Source organism: Lemur catta, chromosome 10 (genome assembly GCF_020740605.2).
Source record: "Lemur catta isolate mLemCat1 chromosome 10, mLemCat1.pri, whole genome shotgun sequence".
Classification (NCBI taxonomy): domain Eukaryota; kingdom Metazoa; phylum Chordata; class Mammalia; order Primates; family Lemuridae; genus Lemur; species Lemur catta.
In genome coordinates, this window is record NC_059137.1 from 85,896,949 (window position 1) to 85,916,312 (window position 19,364).

The 19,364-nt window shown below is 56.6% G+C and overlaps 1 protein-coding gene across 1 annotated transcript in view; it reads left to right on the forward strand.

Moving 5' to 3' along the window:
- Nucleotides 1–19,364, forward strand: part of WNK2 (WNK lysine deficient protein kinase 2) — a 124,785-nt gene that overhangs the window by 56,722 nt on the left and 48,699 nt on the right. Inside the window, exons 7-15 of the mRNA XM_045563487.1 lie at nucleotides 1,969–2,260; nucleotides 5,866–6,065; nucleotides 8,543–8,698; nucleotides 9,180–9,371; nucleotides 11,137–11,664; nucleotides 13,565–13,846; nucleotides 14,353–14,402; nucleotides 15,259–15,427; nucleotides 15,497–15,613. Coding sequence (XP_045419443.1) covers nucleotides 1,969–2,260; nucleotides 5,866–6,065; nucleotides 8,543–8,698; nucleotides 9,180–9,371; nucleotides 11,137–11,664; nucleotides 13,565–13,846; nucleotides 14,353–14,402; nucleotides 15,259–15,427; nucleotides 15,497–15,613 — 1,986 coding nt within the window. The remainder of the gene's footprint in view (nucleotides 1–1,968; nucleotides 2,261–5,865; nucleotides 6,066–8,542; nucleotides 8,699–9,179; nucleotides 9,372–11,136; nucleotides 11,665–13,564; nucleotides 13,847–14,352; nucleotides 14,403–15,258; nucleotides 15,428–15,496; nucleotides 15,614–19,364) is intronic.

Consider the following 19,364-nt stretch of genomic DNA (forward strand, 5'->3'; position numbering starts at 1 on the left):
GCCCTGCGGCTTCTCCGTGTGGAGTTGCTCTCGCCTTTTGTGACCGTGCATGTCCATAAATGGCCTGTTTCTTGTCAAACTTTCCATTTACTAAATTCTTTATCTCTCTACGGACTCACAGCTTTTCGTTTTCCTCAATGCATTATACTCCACAAATGAGCTGCCCATGACTGTCTAACAAATTACACCCAAATGTAGTGCTTGAACTGCCTCTGGCCTCGAGGTCTCCGAGGTCAGGGATGGGGCAGCTCAGCAGGTGCCTTTGGCTCAGGGTCCCTCATGAAGTGTGGTCAGCGTCAGCGTGGCTGGGCTGGGGCAGGAGACCTCAGTTCCCCCGCAGGTGGTGCGTGCATAAGAATGCTGCTCGTGCTGCAGCGTCTGCGTCTGCTAGAGCAGGTGATCCCTGAGACAGGGAGGGAGGGAGACAGAGACACACCGAGGGTGGGGGGACAGAGGAGAGAGAAGGAGGGAGAAACAGGAGGAGGCAGGGACATTAGAAGCCCCCCCACGGCATCCCACCCGACACCGGCAGTGACACCTCATCCCTTCTGCCACCGCAGATTAGTTACATCCCCCAGATGCAAAATATGTGTCAGAATTTGTGGACACGTCCTTCAAACCGTCATCGTATCACTGTTCATTTTGATGTTCAAAACGTCCCAGATTTGCCAGCAGGAGGCCCTTGGTGCTGGCTCCTGTGGCATTTTGCATGTCCCTGTCATCCTCTGAACATGTCCTCACTGTCGGGCTCGTCCTTGTCTTTGTCCTGCCCAGCACTGAGCCACCACTTCTCTGAGCAGCACTGGCTTCCTGTCGTGGCAGAGCTCTGGGTGCTTCTTGCTCCCTCCCAGTGGGCACAGTTCACAAGGGCCCGTGTGTCTGCACGGTTATGCACACGCAGACATCGATGCATGCATGTGCAGTCTGTGTCTGTGTTTATTCATGTCTGTTGTATGGTTCATACCAACAGCTCCAATTCCCACCCAGCAGAAGGTTCCTATTCTCGAGTCCAGCTTTCCGTGTGGGAGGAGCGTGGCTCCCACTATTCCTAGTATACTTCCTCATCCGGTCAGCTCTGTGCAGGTGGGCCCCAGCAGGACACCTGTCCAGCACGGGCCTTCCTCCCTCCCACAGACGTCTGGCCCGTCCTGCCTGACCCAGTAACTTTAGGGCTGAAGTTCTCAGGAAGGAGGGAAAGCTCAGGTGGATTTGGAATCTTAGTTCTGACAAGTTTTCATGTGTTTGCTATTGTCACCACACCTGCAGCCTAGCGAGGGCAGCCCCTCCAAAAGGGGTCTCTTTCTTCAGAAAGAAGGAAAATAGCCTGCCGCCACTGTTCTCGGGAAGCTCAGGATGTTTCCTGGTGATCTCGGGGCTCCTTTACAATGCTCTCAAATGCTCTGCTTGGTCAGTCGGTTTTAGAATTTTGTCAGGCATCTGTGCATACCTTTCTGTTTCAAATTACAAAATGAACTCCTTGCTCCATTTAGAACTTGGGTGTGTCCCCATTCCCCATTTTGGGCAGCCCCCCAGCCTCTGAGATGTCTGAGAAGATGCTGAGGAAAAGTGCTGGCCCCGCACCTTGTTGTCCCTGTCCCTGAGCACAGAGAGAACCAGGAACCCTTTTCTGTGTGTGGCCAGCCCCGGGTGGGCCAAGAGCTTGTGAAGCCCCCAGGACCTGCCACCTGATTGCTCTGGGTTTCACTCTTGCTGTCAACCCTGTGGGAGGCAGGTTGGGCCCGGTCGGTGGCCTCTCTTCCCCTCGCTCAGCAGGCACCTGCCATGTGCCAGTTGCTGTCCCAGAGCTGGGCCCTGGGGAATTTACACTCAGTGGTGGAATAATTACTCGTGGGATGACAAGAGTGTCCTTTGAGGAATGAGCCGGGTGAGGGGAGAGCACTTTAGGTGAGAGGTGTGGGGTTGGGTGGGCCGTCCCTGGTGACACTAACAATGTGACTGCCTTTGCAGATTGAGTCTGGATTCTTCCACGAGAGTGACGTGAAGATCGTGGCCAAGTCCATCCGTGACCGTGTGGCACTGATCCAGTGGCGGCGAGAGAGAATCTGGCCTGCGCTTCAGCCCAAGCAGCAGAGGGACTCTGGCAGCCCCGACAAGGCCAAGGGTCCGCCGGTGCCCCTGCAGGTCCAGGTGACCTACCACACCCAAACTGGCCAGCCTGGGCCACCAGAGACCGAGGAGCCGGAGGTCAGCCAGCACCTCCTCCCACCCACGCTGCCGACCAGCGCCACCTCCCTGGCCTGTGAGTGCTCAGGGTGGGATCTCCATGGGCACCCCTCCCAGCCCCACTGCAAAAACCAGCTGTGGGTTAAAGAAAAATGAAGTCCTCTCTCTCTATTAGAATGCTTTGTAAGGGAGGGAGGTCGGCATAGTGGGCCCTTGGAGTGTGCCCTGTGACAGCTCACTTCCTGCCAGCACCCTCTGCGCTGGGGCATGTCAGGAGCCTCAGAAGAGGGTGTGCTTGCAAGGTGGTGGGGCCCGCAGATAGTCCCCAGACACTGGGACATGTGGGTCCTGATGCCTTGACCCGTCTGGGGCCCACCCCCCCGAGCCCACCCTGCAGGGTGTGGCCAGCAGGTGCGGGTGAGTGTTGGTTTAGGGAAGGGCTTAGGGCCTTCCCTACATTTCCCAGTGATCGGCGACCAGAAGAGGTTAAGTGTTGCTGAAGTCCACCTTCTCAGGACAGATGGGGACAAATGTGCCTTGAGCCAGTAGGGTCTGACGGTTCAGTCCCGCTCCTTGCTGTGGATTTGTGGACTTGGGGCAGGTTCCTTGTCCTGTCAGGAGAATTACAGTCCCTGCCTCATGGGGGGACATGAAGGCCAGATGAGGTATTGGCAGTGGCTGCTGCGTGGGGGTGTCTGTCCCATGGATGGAGTATGCCTCTGTCTTGGCTTGTGGTTTTTGTCCCAGGGATCATCTGTCTCCAATATTCTCTCCCTTCTAGTGACAAAACCTCTTATACGTTTTTAAAGGGGGTGTTACCAGTGAATTGGTGGGAATAACTTTGAATCTGGCTTCATCTAAAACCAATTAGAGAGAATCTAGTGTCTTCTGCACATACGGGCAGAAATGTCCCGCCTTCGCCCTTGATGCCCTAAAAATTCATCAGTGAGCTGAGGACAGAGGGAGACGGCTTCGTCCATTCTGTGAATACACATGGAGTAGAATTACAGAGCCCAGGGACCTGCCTGGGCCAGTATTTCAGCTTGTTCATGTGGAAAGACTGAAATAGTCTGTTTAATTTATTTAATATGCACATCCTTCATTTATCATTAAAATAGCTAGTTCTTCAAAGTAGGCAATTTAAATTCACAAGTAGTCATCGCTTTGAGATATTAATAGTTTGCCTTCTATTTATTTCACTCGAACCTGCTCAGGTTTGCTTTGGAGAACAAAATTAGTACATCATTGTTCCATTTATTTTCTGATAAATCTAAAAAATTAAAGAGCACATACTTTTTATAGGAAAAAGTTCTTTTTCCATATTCGACATAGCAATACATACTTTAAAATTGTAATTGTTGGACAAATAATTTCTAGGTTGGGAATTTTAAAATCTGCTTTTATTGTACTTTGAAGAGATATAGTTTGGGATCTGGAAAGATGTCATACTTCAGGTTTGATCCACTGTGAGAAAATCAGATGGAGATGTTGAATCAACTGATGAGCTCAATTCGGGTGTAGGTGTTCTTTCTGCAAACAAACTCACTTCCAGTCTGACTTGTGCAGAGGCTATAGCCACACTCCTCAAAAATGCTTTTGAAGTTTCTTTAAAATAGATAATATAGTCACATAGTATAAAATTCAGAAAGCCTAAGAGGGTATATAGAAGTCACTTAATTGTCTTCCCTAGAGGCAGCAGATGCTACCAGTCTCTTAACTGTCCTTCTGGAGATAATCTGCATATGTAGCCCATCACACACTTATGCATGAACACATGCAGACACATGAATCCACTGGCACCCCCCACATGCACACATGTGGACACATGCATGTACACAGACACATGCACACTCCACACATGGACACACATGCACACCACCGCCCACCCACATGGGCACATGCATGCACACATACATGTGAGCACACACCCACACCTGTGCACACTCGTGTGCATGTATATATGCACACACATCTGTAGGCACACGTGTGCACACATGCACTCTCCTGTATCCCCCTCTATTCCACGGTGGATAGCACCCCCGGCATGCTCTTCGGCACCTTGTACTGGTCTGTCCTGGTTGGAAGAGGAGGCCTGTCCTCACTCTCCCATCCGACCGCAGGGTGCCCAGGGGCGGCAGTGCATGCTGTGCTTCCTGAAGTGAACGGTGGGGCTGCCGGACGGCGCGCACGGGAGCTGAGAAGGACCTGCTCTGTGGCGTGAGACTGGCAGACAGACACACGTTAGCACGTTGGAAGATGCGACAGCGTGTCTGCCCCACAGCCATCCTGATCAGGCCCTGCGGGGTCCCCCAGCTCCATTTACACAGCTGGTGGCTGCAATAGCACAGTTTGTCAGTAGGTTCAGACATGATTTCTAAAATCTGTAGTTACACAGGAAGTGAACACATTTGCATTAACACATATGGTTAGAGTTGCTCTACTGGAAACGCGTCACGTCTGTACACGTTTTCTTTCCTTCCCTCCCGCCCTCTCTCTAAGTGGAAATGACCACTTTAATGACCAGTTAGCTCATTAAAAATCAGAGCTGCGTGTCTAATTGGTTTTGCACAATTAAACCTCAGCATTCCTTATGTCCTCCTAGGTTGAAATAAGGCTTACTCAGTCCCTGGGAAAAATCATTTTAGTGTGAAGCCAACAAGATTTCCCCTTTACCTTGTTTAAATTGTAAATGGACACAATACTCACTCTGAAATGCCGCTCCCCGTGAAAATAGCTTCGTATTCGCAGGTGGCAAACGCTCATGTTTTTGTAGCTTTTGGAACCTGGAAGTCAGTAAACCCAAAGTACCGTTTCAGACAGCTGTCACTTTTCCCTCTTCACAGCACGGCCATGCAGGCGACGGCATTCCCAGGCACGTCTGGGTGAGGCAAGCCTGGGTGTGGGCTGTGGGTTTCCGTCTTCGCCCCCATGGGTTTGATGCATCTGGGTTTGGTGGGGCCAGTCTGGCCTGACTCGTGTGAGGAGTCTCTGGGGAGGCTCGGGCCGTGGACGCCTGGTGCCACCGCTTCCTTCACGTCCCCTGCATGCCAGGTGCATCTGCCTTTCAAGGCCTGTCTCTAGGGGATGGGTGGGGGGCCGTGGCTCCATTTTCCAATCAAGTTAGACCTGGTCCCATGACCCTGATCCTCCCAGTTCAGGCCCTCTGCGACCATGTGTGAAGGTGGTCAGAGTCCTGAGATACCCTCCCCCCCTTAGAGAACACAAGTGATTATTTCCTCTGCAATTAAGAAATTAGCTTTTTCTTAACTTGAACATTCCGGGAGCCTCCCAAGTCTCTTCAGACCTTTAAGAGCCGGCCTGAGTGCTTACTGTCCAGGCCTTGCCGGGGCGGTTGCACGTCGGGTTCCTTGTCTGTAAATGAGAAGGATGACTGCACCTGCCCCCTGGGAGGCTTGGCAAGATGGAGTCGCCCTGGCATCGTGCTGGCCAGACGTCAGCTGTGTTGGCCAGACATCAGTGTGTTGGGGTGGGCACACAATGACAGCCTCTCCAGTACTGTTCTGTAGCAGTTGATTGTTTAAACCACATGCACATATTATTTGTGTGATCTGGAAAACCAGCCAAGCTTTTCTTTTACAGAAGAAAATATTCCGACCAGCCAGCGTTGCTTGTGTGGTGTCTGGAGATACTGTCTCTAAGTCCTGCTTTTGTCCTCCCCAGCGGACAGCACCTTTGACAGTGGCCAGGGCTCCACGGTGTACTCGGACTCACAGAGTAGCCAGCAGAGCGTGGTGCTGGGCTCCCTCGCGGATGCGGCACCGCCCCAGGCCCAGTGTGTGTGCAGCCCCCCCGTGAGCGAGGGGCCTGGCCTGCCGCAGAGCCTGCCCTCGCTGGGGGCCTACCAGCAGCCCGCGGCCACGGTGAGTCTGCGCCAGCCCCAGCCTGTCCCCACGACCTAGTCTGAGGGCTCTGGGGCTCCAGAGCCCCTGCGGTGGGCCGTCCAGGCTGCGCAGCACCGCTCAGTCCCTGGCCACGGTTCCCCTGCGAAGCCCTGCTAGATAGGAAGTCGCACTGTTGGAGCACCAGGGCTTGAGAGGCTGTGACAGTGTCAACTCATAGCCACAGCATGGCTCCTGGCAACCGTGCCCTGGGCCTGGGATGTCACCTCAGACTGTTTTAAAGATTCCAAAGATGACGGGAAGCATCATTGGTGGTAATGAAACCTGAGACCCATGTCACTGTCCAGCCCACTGAGGGCAGGCCTAGCGGCCGTTAAAGTCAGAGCCATGAAGCCAGGGCAGGACGTGGGGGACACTTTCAGGTAGCCTGCTTGGAGAAGCGTGAGGGAGGGAGCCTCGGGCCATGAGTGCATGTGTGAGACAATTCCTAAGATCTGGGAGAGACTAAGATGAGTGGGGTCATATTGGGCATTTATTTTTGATTTTGACACTAAAGAAAGTAAAACAATCGCTCACTTCCCAGTCCCAGTGCCTAGCCACAGAGAGGCTGCCTGTGAACCCAGGCAGTGGGTCCTCTGAGGGCGATTTGTGGGGTGGGCTGTCTGTACCCCTTCCCTAGGGGGCCACTCCTGTCTGGAGCTTTGGTTACGCGGTTCTCACTGGCACACTCTTAGAGCTGTGGCCGCCTTCCTGGCGCTGGCTGAGTGTGGGTGCTTGGGCCGTTCTGGCCACCTCTGTCCTGCCAGGTGCCCCGCTGTACCCCTGCACGAAGGCTGTCTACACTGGCTGTGGACGTTCCCATTCCCCTTCTGTCCACGCAGGGAAGGGCTGTCATAAAGACCTAGAAAGTCCCTTTGGAAAAGCAGTTGAAGTCATTTGCCAAGTGTGCCTTTGCTGACCGGATCCCCAGGACTCATTTGCAATTTGCATTTGCAATTTTGTGCATTTTACAAAATGCAGTGAAATATGATTTTAAGTGGCAGAAAGAGCTCCCTTAAAAATAGGCTACTTGCTACTCCAGAGTGGTTGTTCTTGGCTTTGAGGATCACCCAAGCTGGGGCTGAGCCAGAACATTCTGCCCAGCTCTCATTCCTCAGCCCAGGGTGGGGCTTCCCCGTTGGCATGCCATGTACGCCCTGCCTGGGTTCCCGCTGGGCTGAGTCCTCATGAGGCCTGGGTGATGAAGCCAGTCCCAGCGTCAGTGTATAAGCCAGGAGGCCTGAGCAAGTTGGTCACAGGTGCTGCTGCCATGGGCTGGAGGCCCAAGCTCTTTCTCCCGTCTCTCTGCCTAGTGATGTGGAGACACTTTGGACAAAAAGGCTAGGGCCTGGAGGGGGCTCCCAGGTGTACGGTGTGCTAGCCTGTCCCCTGTGTCTTTCCTGGGGAGGGTTGTTATGGTGACATGCCCCCGGGACCCAGTAGAGGAAGAGAACCAGCAGCAGCAGGGGCCCCTAGAACATGAGGCCATCCCAGCCGTGCACGGTACCCAGAGCTGGTGGATGGACAGTCTGGTCCAGGTGGGCCCACTCATTCCGCTCTGTGGCTTCAGGTAAATCCAGAAGCACAGCTCAATCCCAGACACACCTGTTCTTCCCACTTCACCCCACACTGCTTTTCATAAAGCATGGATTTTGAAAAAAAAGTGAATGATGACAGTTTTGGGAATCAGTGTTGCTTACATGATCCAGAGGACCCCACCTGAAAGAATGCTCATGGGCTCGTGGTAGGGTAGAAGAACTGTGAGCCCAGCTTCAAAGTCAGGGACTCACTTTCAGACTTGTTTCCTCAGCAGCCTGCCGGTTCCTCAGGTTCCCCTTGTTTTGAAGTAAATCCCAGATAGTAAGACACGTCCCCCATGAATATTTCGGTTTCTGTCTCTGCACAATAAGGATTCTTACAGAACAGAACTCAATGCCATTATTATACCAACAAAATTAACAAATGAGCAGCAATTCCTTAATGGCATCCACTTTGTGAACACTCAGATTTCTAATTCTTTTGCAGTTTGTGTTCACACTGCCACTGGCTGGGGGTCATGTCACATCTGTGGGGCCCCATTTCTTTCCCCTGTTGCACCTGAGTGGTGGAGGATCCCAGCTCTACTGAGTGCCCACTGTGCTGGTTTTGCTGCCTGAGCCTGCATGGTCTGGGGTCTTCCTCAACACGCCTCGTGCTGATAGTTCTTTCTCCACAGTTCTGCAAAGCCTCTGCAATGACCTTTTTCTTGGTTGCCTAATATTCCGTGGGGTTGATGTGCCAGACTGTTCCCTCGCTGGGAGCTGTGGCTGTTTGCAGCCTTTCACTGTCGTGAATAATGCTGCAGGGGCTGCCACACTTTGCTTCTTCTGAGTCATGTTCCTGGGAAGGGGTCCCCGGTTGGGAGAATAGCCCTGCTGGGCCCAGAGCAGCTGCTGAGTGTGGCCTGGTGCTCTCCGCAGCCTGGCCTGGCAGTGGGCTCCGTCCTGGCCCCCGCCTGCCCTCCCCTCCTCCAGCAGCATTTCCCGGAGCCGGTGATGAGCTTCGCCCCTGTGCTGCCGCCGCCCAGTGCCCCTGTGCCCACAGGCCCGGGCCAGCCAGCACCCCCCAGCCAGCAGGTGAGTTGGTGTGGCTGCAGCCCGCCATGCCTTACAGCAGGCGGCAGCTCTGCTGGCCCTGGGGCCCAGGTCTGTGAGCAGCAGCCATGGCCCCTTTGCTCTCATGCTCTGCGATTCCCCCAGTCCTGTGGTTTGGATGGGGGTAGGGGTGGCTCTCATGTGCATGTGTGTGTATGTGGCATTTATGGGACCTTGGGCACGGAAGGCTCTAATCACTCAGAATGTTGCTGCAAGGTCTGCCTTGTGCCTGGCTCCAGACTGGCTGGAGTGCGAGGGTCGGTGTGTGAGTGTATGTGTATGTGAGACCGTGCAAGTGTGCATGCAAGGGAGCGTGTGCAAGGCTGCGTATGTGCGTACGAGTCTGTGTGCACATGACTGTGCACATGCGAGGGGGTTGGTTTTCTGCCCTGTCTAAGCATGTGGGGTGCACCTATCTCTCAGCAGGTTTGGGGTCTAAGGGGAGCCCCTTCTCTTCCTGCAGCCTCCTCCACTGGCCCAGCCGACGCCCCTGCCGCAGGTCCTGGCCCCACAGCCTGTGGGCCCCCTCCAGCCGGTGCCCCCCCACCTGCCTCCGTACCTGGCCCCAGCCTCCCAGGTGGCGGCCCCCGCTCAGCTGAAGCCCATTCAGATGCCACAGGCACCCCTGCAGCCACTTGCTCCAGTCCCTCCGCAGGTACCTCCTGGTCAACAGCTGCTGTCGGTGGCCCTTAGTTTGACGGGCCCTGGCCGGTGTACCAGGGCACCCAAGGGGGTCTGTCTCCATGTGACCTGTGACCTGGGGTGGGGACTGGGCTGGGGAGTTGGGCTGGGCAGCATGGGGTTTGTGCACCGTCACATGCACCAGAACCGTTCCGGGCACCAGCACGGTGGGCCGCCTGTCCTCTGCCCGCCTACCGTGGTGAGCGTGGTGACAGTCTCCCTTGGCAGCCGGCCTGGCTTCTCTTTCCTGCCCTCCAGCCTCACTTTCTCCCCAACCTTGCAGGCCATTCTTGGTCCTTCTGGGCCATGATGTCTGGGCTGTGAGCATCAGATGGAGTCTCCCAGGGAGGGTGGGCAGTGGGATACCCTGTCACCCAGCAGCCACCCACCAGTGTGCCCGTCTGCCCTCGGTGTCAGTCCCAGGTACATCCAGTGTCGAGGACAGGAGTTACAAAGTGGCTGCTGAGCTGGCACAGGGAGTGGGCGCGTTAGTCCTAGGTGACTGTTCATCGGAGTGTGTCCCCTTGGAGGCCCAGCAGCAAGCTGGAGGCACTGCTGGCCACAGGGAGGCCCGGCCTCCGGGGCTCAATTGACGCAGCAGGAGCGACCTCTGATGTCTTTCTGTGGGGACGCTGTCCGTTGCTAGTGGTGCCTAATCGGACGGAACTGGTGCAGAATGTGGCCGGGGTCAGCCCAGGCTAATGGCATTGAGGACTGCAGATGTTCAGAAGCCTTTGCTGATGGGGACGGGCTGTTTTTTCGGTGGTACCACAGGTGGTGTGCTTCCCTCCGAAGATGGTGGTTCCCACAGGCCCCATCTGGAAGACTCTTTGGTGTCGTCTCACCTGCTCCCCAGGCCCTGTCATTGTCACGCCCAGTTAGATTCAGCTCAAGAGTCTAGTTATTAATAAATCATCTTGCTGGGCGGCAGCTGTGGTGTATATTTAGTTGCCTTTCAAACAGGCAGACGTCGATGCGGGCGTTTTTGCTGCCTGATGATCCCACGGAGGAGCGCGTCAGGTGGTGCTCAGGAACACGCGGTAGTGAGGTGCTAGATCCACCAGGCCCCACGTCAGCCGTCTCCAGGGGGCGCACACGTCGCTGAGAGGGCACAGACAGGACGTTTTGGGAGTTCTGCTGCTGGGAGCCTGGGCAGGATGAGGGTGTTGCCTCAGCCGGCCAAGGGGGCCTCAGAGATTTGCTTTCACCAAGAATCCTCCCAGGAGTTAGTTTCAGTGAGAATTTGTACAGGTTGGGGGGATCAGGCTGACATCATTTCAGATGTTTGGGGCCAGCCTGGTAGTGCCGACTGTCCCAGCCCTTCCACATGAAAATTCTCCAAAGCTTTGAAGCCACTCTGCTGTGACCTGTGGTCACCACCGTGGCCCCTCGGTATCTGTGCTGCCCCTAACTCCCTCGGAGCCCCCAGCTTGGCCCGTCGGGCAGTGGGGGATGCAGGGCAGCCCCTCCGTGCTGAGGCTGAGGGTGACCTCCAGCAGGTTGTTTTCAGGCTGCCGACTTCCCTGTTCTATTTGAAGAGTTTCCCACAGTTGGGGTTTCTGTTTCGACTGGGTTACATTTGGGTCCCCTTCAGCTACACGAGAGTGTCTTGGATGGAAAAAGCTGCACTACCCTCGTCCCACTGACCCCTCTGACTGTGGCTGTCCCCGTGTGCAGGTGCTGTGGATGGGGGCACCCCTTGAGGGTGCTGCACTGACTCGCCCCTGTGTGTCTTCCAGATGCCTCCGATTCCTGTCGTGCCCCCCATCACACCCGTGGCAGGAATCGACGGCCTCCCTCCAGCCCTCCCTGAGCTGCCGGCTGCGAATGTGCCCCCCGTGCCGCCGCCTCAGTATTTCTCTCCGGCCGTGATCTTGCCGAACCTCGCCGGCCCCCTGCCGCCTGCAGCCCCAGCTCTGCCTCTGCAGGCTGTCAAGCTGCCCCACCCTGCCGGGCCGCCCCTGGCCATGCCCTGCCAGACCATCGTGCCAAATGCGTCGGCCACCATCCCCTTGTTGGCTGTGGCCCCACCGGGCGTGGCTGCCCTGTCCATTCACCCTGCTGTGGCCCAGCTCCCGGCCCAGCCTGTGTACCCTGCAGCCTTCCCGCAGATGGTGCCTGGCGATGTCCCGCCTTCCCCTCACCATGCAGCGCAGAACGTGCGGGCTGCCCCCCTGCAGCCAGCACTGCCTGTGCATCCTGAGCCCCTCCAGCCCAGCATCCACCTTCCTGAGCCAGCTGCTCCGGCTGCAGTGCCAGCGAGCCAGGTAATCACCCGCAGAGCAGGGGTCCGCCCTCCTGGTACCTGGGGGACCCTTAGGGCCCAGAGATGCAAGGAATTCTTGGCCGCTCCATTCTCCCACAACCTTCCCTGGGCCTACACTCCCTCTGGGACTGAGAGGCAGCTCGGGCTGAGCAAGGAGGCACCCCTGCCGTTGCCCATCTTGGAAAGGGATGTGTCGGAGGCTGAGGGAGGTGGGGCCTGTTTCCCATGTAGTCAGGAGGACTGGGAAATGGTGGCTGATGGGGTCCACTGGCTCTCCATTCCTAAGGGCCAGGAGCCCCTGCTCTCATGGCCAAGGATGCCCAGGGGGCCCCGTATCTTCGCATCTGCCCTCCCCCACGCCTGGTCTGTCAGCCTCGCTGTACCTGCCGGGGGCCAGCCCTTAGTGAGGCAGGGCAGACACCCCTTCTTAGGGTGAGAAAATGAGACAGATAGAAGGATGAGTCTGGGGCAGATGGAGCTGCTGGCCGGAGGGGTGATTGTGGCAGGACCAGGGGACCCTGTCCTGGTATCAGGTAGAGACCCCCGTGATAGCTCACTGGGTGCCCCCCACCAGGGAGCTCCTTACCTGGCTGCTCCCCCGACCTGGCCCCCCTGGCTGTGAGCCCCATCAGCTCTGGGCCATGGCACACTCCTGCCTTTCAAGCCCCAGGCCTCTCAGTAAAGCAGCTGACAGACTGTGTGGAGGGGTCTGGGGTGGGGCATCCCTGGGTGCGAGGTGCCCCCCAGTCCAGTTTGTGCCAAATCCAGTTTGGAGTAAGACCCTCTGTTCTGAGATGTCGCTCCTGGCCATTGCCTCTTGCTGTCTTATTTCCAGAGGGATCTGTAGTTGGAGAAGGAGGGGACGTATTTACTGGCTAGCAGGATGGCATTTGGTTGGGAACAAGTGGGAGGAAGCACATCAGTCCCTTGCCCCAGCTGAGCACAGGCTGTTGGTTCCAGTGGGTGTCGCAGCAGCTCGGAGCCCGTTCACTCGCGGGGCAGGTCTGTCTCTCAGGAAGGCCAAGGGAGGGGCAGGGAGCAGGAAGGCAGGGCCTTGTCGCCTGGTGGTGGCCTTTCTGGGCTCTTCAGTTAGTGGCTAGAGAGAGCACAGGGTAGCCTGGGAGGTACAGCCAGGCTTGCGGGTCGTCCCTGCAGTCTGGCCAGCAGAGGTCCCGTAAGTTTGTGGAGGAGCTGGGCTGGCCACCCGACCCGATCCTCTGAATGCAGCAGCTGGGGCGTCTGTTGGGCTGGGGCTCGGGATCTCAGAGCCTGCGCAGTTGCCAGCAGGGCACCTCTGGGCCTGCAGGCCCACGTGAGTGCAGCTGTTCCTCCTGTTCCTGAGAGGTGGAGAAGTTGCCCTAAATTCTCAACCTTCGCAACCCTGGATCAGGGCAGAGGACAGAGTATACTCATACTTTCAGATCTGTGGGCCCTTCTTCCCCACTCATCTCACCTTTTCCCTCAGATGAGCTTTTAGAGAGAGACCAGAACAGTGGGGAAGCCAGGCCTGAGCTGTAGGTCACCCTGGGGACGGCTCGCTCTGGCAAGGTGAGACCGGCAGGCTTTCGCAGGTGGCGGGGCGTGGGTTTGACACTAAGTGTGCCTCGCCTTGTGGCCCTTCAGCCAGGCTTAGCCAGGAGTTCACATGCGGTGCCCAGTTCTAGGCCTTTCCACACAAAGACTCTCACACAGAAGGGGTGTGAGAAAGCCCATTCTTGTTTGTTTCTGCTAAATCCGTCCACCAAGTGTGCTCGGAGACAGGGACTCCCCTTGGGGAGTGTATGGATTGGAGAGGGACGTCCTCTGCCCTTCGTGCTCACTGACATGCCTGGGCATAGCCCCGGCCCCTCAGCAAAGGTGACGCTAGCGGCTGACTTCCACCCTGTCCCCTGTGCCCCCAGATCCTGCTTGGCCACCCACCTCCCTATGCTGCAGACGTTGCTGCTCCAGTGCCGCCAGCTGCTGTCCTCTCCCCGCCTCTGCCGGACGTGCTGCTGCCCACTGCCCCCGAGCTCCTGCCTCAGTTCCCCAGCGCTTTGGCCCCCGCGATGGTGGCAGCTGCTCAGAGTGTGCCTGCCCAGACTGCCACGCTCCTGCCGCCGGCAAACCCGCCGCTGCCTGGGGGGCCCGTGATTGGCAGCCCCTGCCCCGCCGTCCAGCTGACAGTGGAACCGACCCAAGAGGTGCGTGCCCTGTTTCCCGCCCATCCCCGTGACCCAGCATCATGGCCACCTGGCGTCTGCAAGGAGATCTGGAGTCTTGGTCCTATAGGTCACGGACACTCGGCCCTGGAACAGGCACATGGGGCCTCTTCGCATCTCTCTCCCTAGATTTCACACTTCTGTAAACCCACATCCAGGGGGAGGGTGTGATTTTTATAGATGATTTTGCAGGCTGCTGTCACTTGAACAGGATGCAAAAGCCTTTGAAAATCTTGCACAGAAGCAGTGTGTCCTCTTTGAGAGATGATCAAAGTGGGTTAACATATTTGGAAAGGAAGTGGCCCCCAGCTTTTAGGAATCCACTTGGCCCCAAGCATCTCCACAAGATAAAAACCTCCGTGCCTGCCCCCTCCGAGTGGTGCCCCCCTGGCTGCAGTGAGAAGACGGCGGGTGGCAGGCTGGGCCGAGCGGGGAGAAGAGCGGGAGCTAGAACGACCTGTTCTCTTTTCTCTGGGTTTTTATTTCAGGAGCAGGCCCCGCAGGACAAGCCACCTGGCCTCCCGCAGAGCTGTGAGAGGTATCGTGTCCAAGCCTCGACCTCGGGGGACAGGCACGGCGGGACAGGCCCAGACGCTGACTCAGCCCGGCTCTGCCACCGCTTCACGCGGAGCCTGCTCCAGTTTGCCCTGGTGCTGTCAGGGTTCTCAACAAGCATCGCCCCCTCTTTCAGACCTGATCTCGTGGGGGACCTCCTCTCGTGATCTTGTCTGTCAGCCACTGTTGTTAGAGGGTGTTAGAGGCTCCTGGCTGTGTGCTGGTCTGCAGTCCTAAGGAGCAGGGGGAGGCCATGGGCTGAGAGTCGGCAGTGCCAGGGCCGGAGGGTGGCCCTGTGCACAGGGCTGAGTCCAGCCCAGACCCTGGGGCTGCCGGCCTCTTGGTTACAGGCGCTTGTGTTCTGGGAAGGGAATGGTGTCCTTACCAGGAGTGGTCACAGGAAGTGATCATTTGTCCCACCCTCCTGGGGCACTGGGCACTGTGCGCACTCAGCCTTTGCTACTTTGCTCCAGTCCTCACAGTAGCCCCAAGTGGCTGGTGTGTTCTTATTGCTATTGCATAGATGGGGAGACTGAGGCATGGGGTCTGATGCACAGGTCAGGAGACTGAGAGGACCAAGGTCATGCAGCCAGTAGCTGGGAAACCCTTTCTTACCCCCGGCCCTGTGCCACCTGGGCACAGCGGGGAGGTGAGGGGGCGCAGGCCCTGAAGTGGGCTTGGGGTCCTGTTGCAGGGTGGTCGCTGCCTCTGCAGGTCACCCTTTGGACCCTGCAGGTTTTAAGGTCTTTGGGCTGTTTTCCGTACAAGCCAACCTTCCCAAGCATAGCCACCGTGTTGGTCGTCTGTAGGTGCCATTAACATTCTTGGTCTTCACTTAGCTATGGAGGCTCTGACGTCACTTCTGGAAAAGAGCTGAGTGACAGCTGTGAAGGCACCTTTGGAGGGGGCAGGCTGGAGGGCAGGGCCGCCCGGAAGCACCACCGCAGGTCCACACGTGCACGTTCCCGGCAGGAGAGGGCCAGCCGGCCCCGGCTGACCATCCTGAACGTGAGTGGCCAGGGTGTGGGATGTGTGGGTGCAGCGTCCTCCGAGGTCTGACCGTGCTGGTGGCTGCAGGTGTGCAACACGGGGGACAAGATGGTGGAGTGCCAGCTGGAGACGCATAACCACAAGATGGTGACCTTCAAGTTCGACTTGGATGGGGATGCGCCCGACGAGATCGCCACGTACATGGTGAGGCTGGGTCTAGGTGGCAGGCTGACTCCCCATGTTCCTTGGCCCTGTGTGGGGACGAGCAGAGCACCGTAGGCCACACGTGGAGCCTGGCCCCGCATGGGGGCTCTGGTCAGCCCAGGGTCTTCAACAGTGAGCGCTGACTCCCTGCCGCCTGGGCTCCACGGGCTCCTCCCCACGCTCAGCAGAGACCCCTCGGGTTTGCGAGGACAACCTGAAGCATGTGTTCATAGTCCCCTCAAGACGGTGTTCCCTAAGGGTTCTGGAGAACCTAAGTCTGCTGCTCAGAATAAAAGAAGGGGCTTTGTGGGCAGGTCACTTGAGTGAGCAAAGAGAGGCTGCATCCTCACAGTCTAATGTCCTGTGGTCTTTGCTTAGAGCCCTGCCCCTGTTCCCCCAACCACCCCACCCAGCTCTGCCTGCTCCCCCACCCAGAGCTGCCCCTCCCTGCCCATGCAGACCACCCCAAGTCCATGAAACGTCACCTGCACTCCTTGGGGACTCACTGTGTCCCCAGCACCTGACCCCAGGCTAGGAATGGGGGAGTCTCGGGCCTTCAGAAACTATCCTGCTGAAAGCACACAAAAAAACAGGAGAAAAGGATACATTTGTGTTCCCCAAACAAACTGTTCCATGTGTTACCACCTCATGGGAGGACGTTCACCACTGAGCATCCAGAGTGGAGCTAGCGTGAAGGGGGAACAGCATGTTAAGTGGATTTTGATTCAGTAATACGAGTTCCTTCACCTGCCTAGTGGCTGCTGCATTAGAAGCCGAAGGAAGCTGCCCCCCAGGACTGTGTCCTCCCAGCCACCCCTGCCCTGGCTTCCTTAAGTCCCTACGTTGGGCTTGCAAGGGAAGCCCCGGCTTTCTGCTGGGGCAAGTCTTGCCTTAGTGTCTGCTCTGCAGAGACACCTTGGACAAACCTCTCCTGGAGCCCAGGCCCAGGGCACAGTCCCTCAAAGCATTAAAGAAGAAATTATTCTAACACTTGCTGGAACGATCAGGAAGACTTTTTTCAGGACTATGGCCGTGGGAGAGAACAGACAACTCCAAATGCGGCAGAGACAGGTGTGGGATTGCAGCCAAGGCGCAGGGTGTGGGTGGTGGGGAGAAGATAGCCCAGAGGAGACATCCGGGTCAGAGGCTTGGCCTCAGAGTGGGGCTGAGCCATTTGGTCAGATGTGGAAGCTGGGGATTCTCACTGCACTCACTTAGCAAGGATCTTGCTGGGTGAGGCTGAGGACAGGATGGGGCCTGGTCCAGGGCAGAGTCCGAGGCACCTGGCTGTGCTTGGGTCAGGGAGGGTCTTTGTCAGGGGTGAGCAGCTGGTTCCTTGGGCGCAGCAGAAACAAACACAAGGTCCGTGCTCAGCCGCTGAAACTGTAGAACGCCTCTTCTCTCACCTTACTGTGCCTTGCCGTGTGTCTCATGTTACTTTGTCCATACCCGATCATGTGTCATGAAGCGTCATAATAAAGTGAATGTCTGTGAGATTGTCACTTGGCCTCTGGCTGCCACTTTGCCAGCTACGGCTTCCCATCCTGCCCTGCTTGCTGCTTGCATTGTGCGTTCAGCATCCCCTTTTTTTTGTCCCCTTGTTTTTATTTTTTTTTATTTTTTTATTTTTTTGTGAGACAGAGTGTCACTTTGTTGCCCTGGCTAGAGTGAGTGCCATGGCGTCAGCCTAGCTCACAGCAACCTCAAACTCCTGGGCTTAAGCGATCCTACTGCCTCAGCCTCCCAAGTAGCTGGGACCACAGGCATGCGCCACCATGCCCGGCTAATTTTTTTCTATATATATTTTAGTTGGCCAGCTAATTTATTTCTATTTTTAGTAGAGACGGGGTCTCACTCTTGCTCAGGCTGGTCTGGAACTCCTGACCTAGAGCGATCCTCCCGCCTCGGCCTCCCAGAGTGCTAGGATTACAGGCGTGAGCCACCGCGCCCGGCCTGTCCCCTTGTTTTTAATAGTTTTCTTTTGTGTCTTTGTGCACGTGTGTGTGCGCACACATCGCTGTACAGAAAGGGATGTGGCCGTTACTTGGTTGTGAGCTTTGGAAACGTGGCATCTTCTCAGATGAGGGTTTTGAGTTTGAGTTTTTTCACTCAACACTCTGATTTTCCTCTCGATTCATTGCTTTTTCTCTCATCTTTTTAAAACCAAGTGATCCAAGATACCTTTATGAAGTAAGTGTGATGCAAATACACAAATTGGATCCATAAAAGCGGCCGTCCACATGAGGCCTCTGCTGGGCGCCAGCCCCTCTCTCACCTGTCCTGGCCCCGGGACGCACGGGCTTCAGGGACAGCAGGTGAAAAAGGGTATTGGGCCAGCTCCTCCCCACCCTGTGGACTGTCTTCCTCTGAGCGTGGGGCGCCAGCGGTCCCTAAATGTTTTGTCAGTGGCAGAGGCTGGGCGGGGCCTTCGGTTCATTGTCCTGACCAGGACCCGCTGCCGACCCCTGGAGTGGAGGAGGAGCTGTAGAGGTTTGGGTTAATTGGCATCGATCCCAGGTTATACCTGGACCCTGTCTTTTTTAGGTTTCCCTGTTTTGTTTTTACATTAATTTTAATCTCAATATACTTAAAAAGAAATACATAGCCAACAGGAAAACGATTCTCCAGTTGCTAAGGGGTTTATTTCAGTTTCATTAAGTGAAAGTTGCATGAAATTAGAATATTGCTTAAATTCCTGCACACGGCAACTACATCTCAGCTGAAAGCCCCAATTTTGAAAGCCCCAATTTTGGCCGTATCACACTCCTCTTAGTCAACGCTGCAATCACTGCACTAAGTTAAGAAGTGGACCACAGAACAGAGCATAAGCTAGCTCCCATCTTCGGTGTGTGAGTGGTGCTCCCGGGGGTGGCATCTGGGGGTGTGGGGGAGCTCTGCTCTGCAGCCAGCTCCTTGGGGGGCAGATGGACCTAGCCTTGGAGGGATCCGGGAGGATGGATGCCCCATGCAAGGCCCAGGGCATCTCAGTGACCACAGAGGGGTGTGGGTGGGAGAAGAGGGTCGGGGAGTGGACCTCACTGGGTGAGAGGAAAGGTTGTCCTCTTTCTTTGTTTGTTTGGTTTTCTGAGATGCACGGTGTCTCAGAACCACTGAGTGGCCGTGGACGCAGCTGGAGCAGGGTGTGAGTTGGGGGCCGTGTGCCCATAGTGACAGGTGGGGACTGCAGGTGTGTCCTCCTGAGCCCCTGGCCTGCAAGCTGTGTGGTGTCCAGCTGCAGTGTAGGACCTGCCAGCCGCCTTCCCCTTGGCCATGGCAAGAGCTGCTCGATGGAGACTGGGCCATGCCCTCCTGTGTGGTAGGCTGCAGCCAAAGGCCACAGGCTGAGGCTGGGAGAGCAAAGGGGCTGCAGACATGTGCCATGTGGCCATCCCCCTGTGGCTTTGCTGTCCTTGCAGATACTTCTGTGCCCCCAAGGTCCCACCTTCAACCCCCTGCCTTGTCTCTCACAACCACCTGGGTGGCTGTGTCCCAGATGGACCCCCTGCCCCTCCTTCTGGTCCCAATCCTTGGCCCCCTCCATCCAGTGCACCCACCCGCCCTGCAGATAGATGAACTGGCCTTGGGGTCTGCAACCAGCCCCCGCGTGGGGCAGGGCAGTGTGGCCCGGGTCCTGTGCTCAGGAGGCCTGCCCTCGAGCCACAGCTGTTCTCCTCCCTTCCTGAGGCTGTCTGCTTCTCTTGTTGAGCTGTGTTTCCCCTGACTCGGGGACCACGTCCCTTCACTGTGTGTT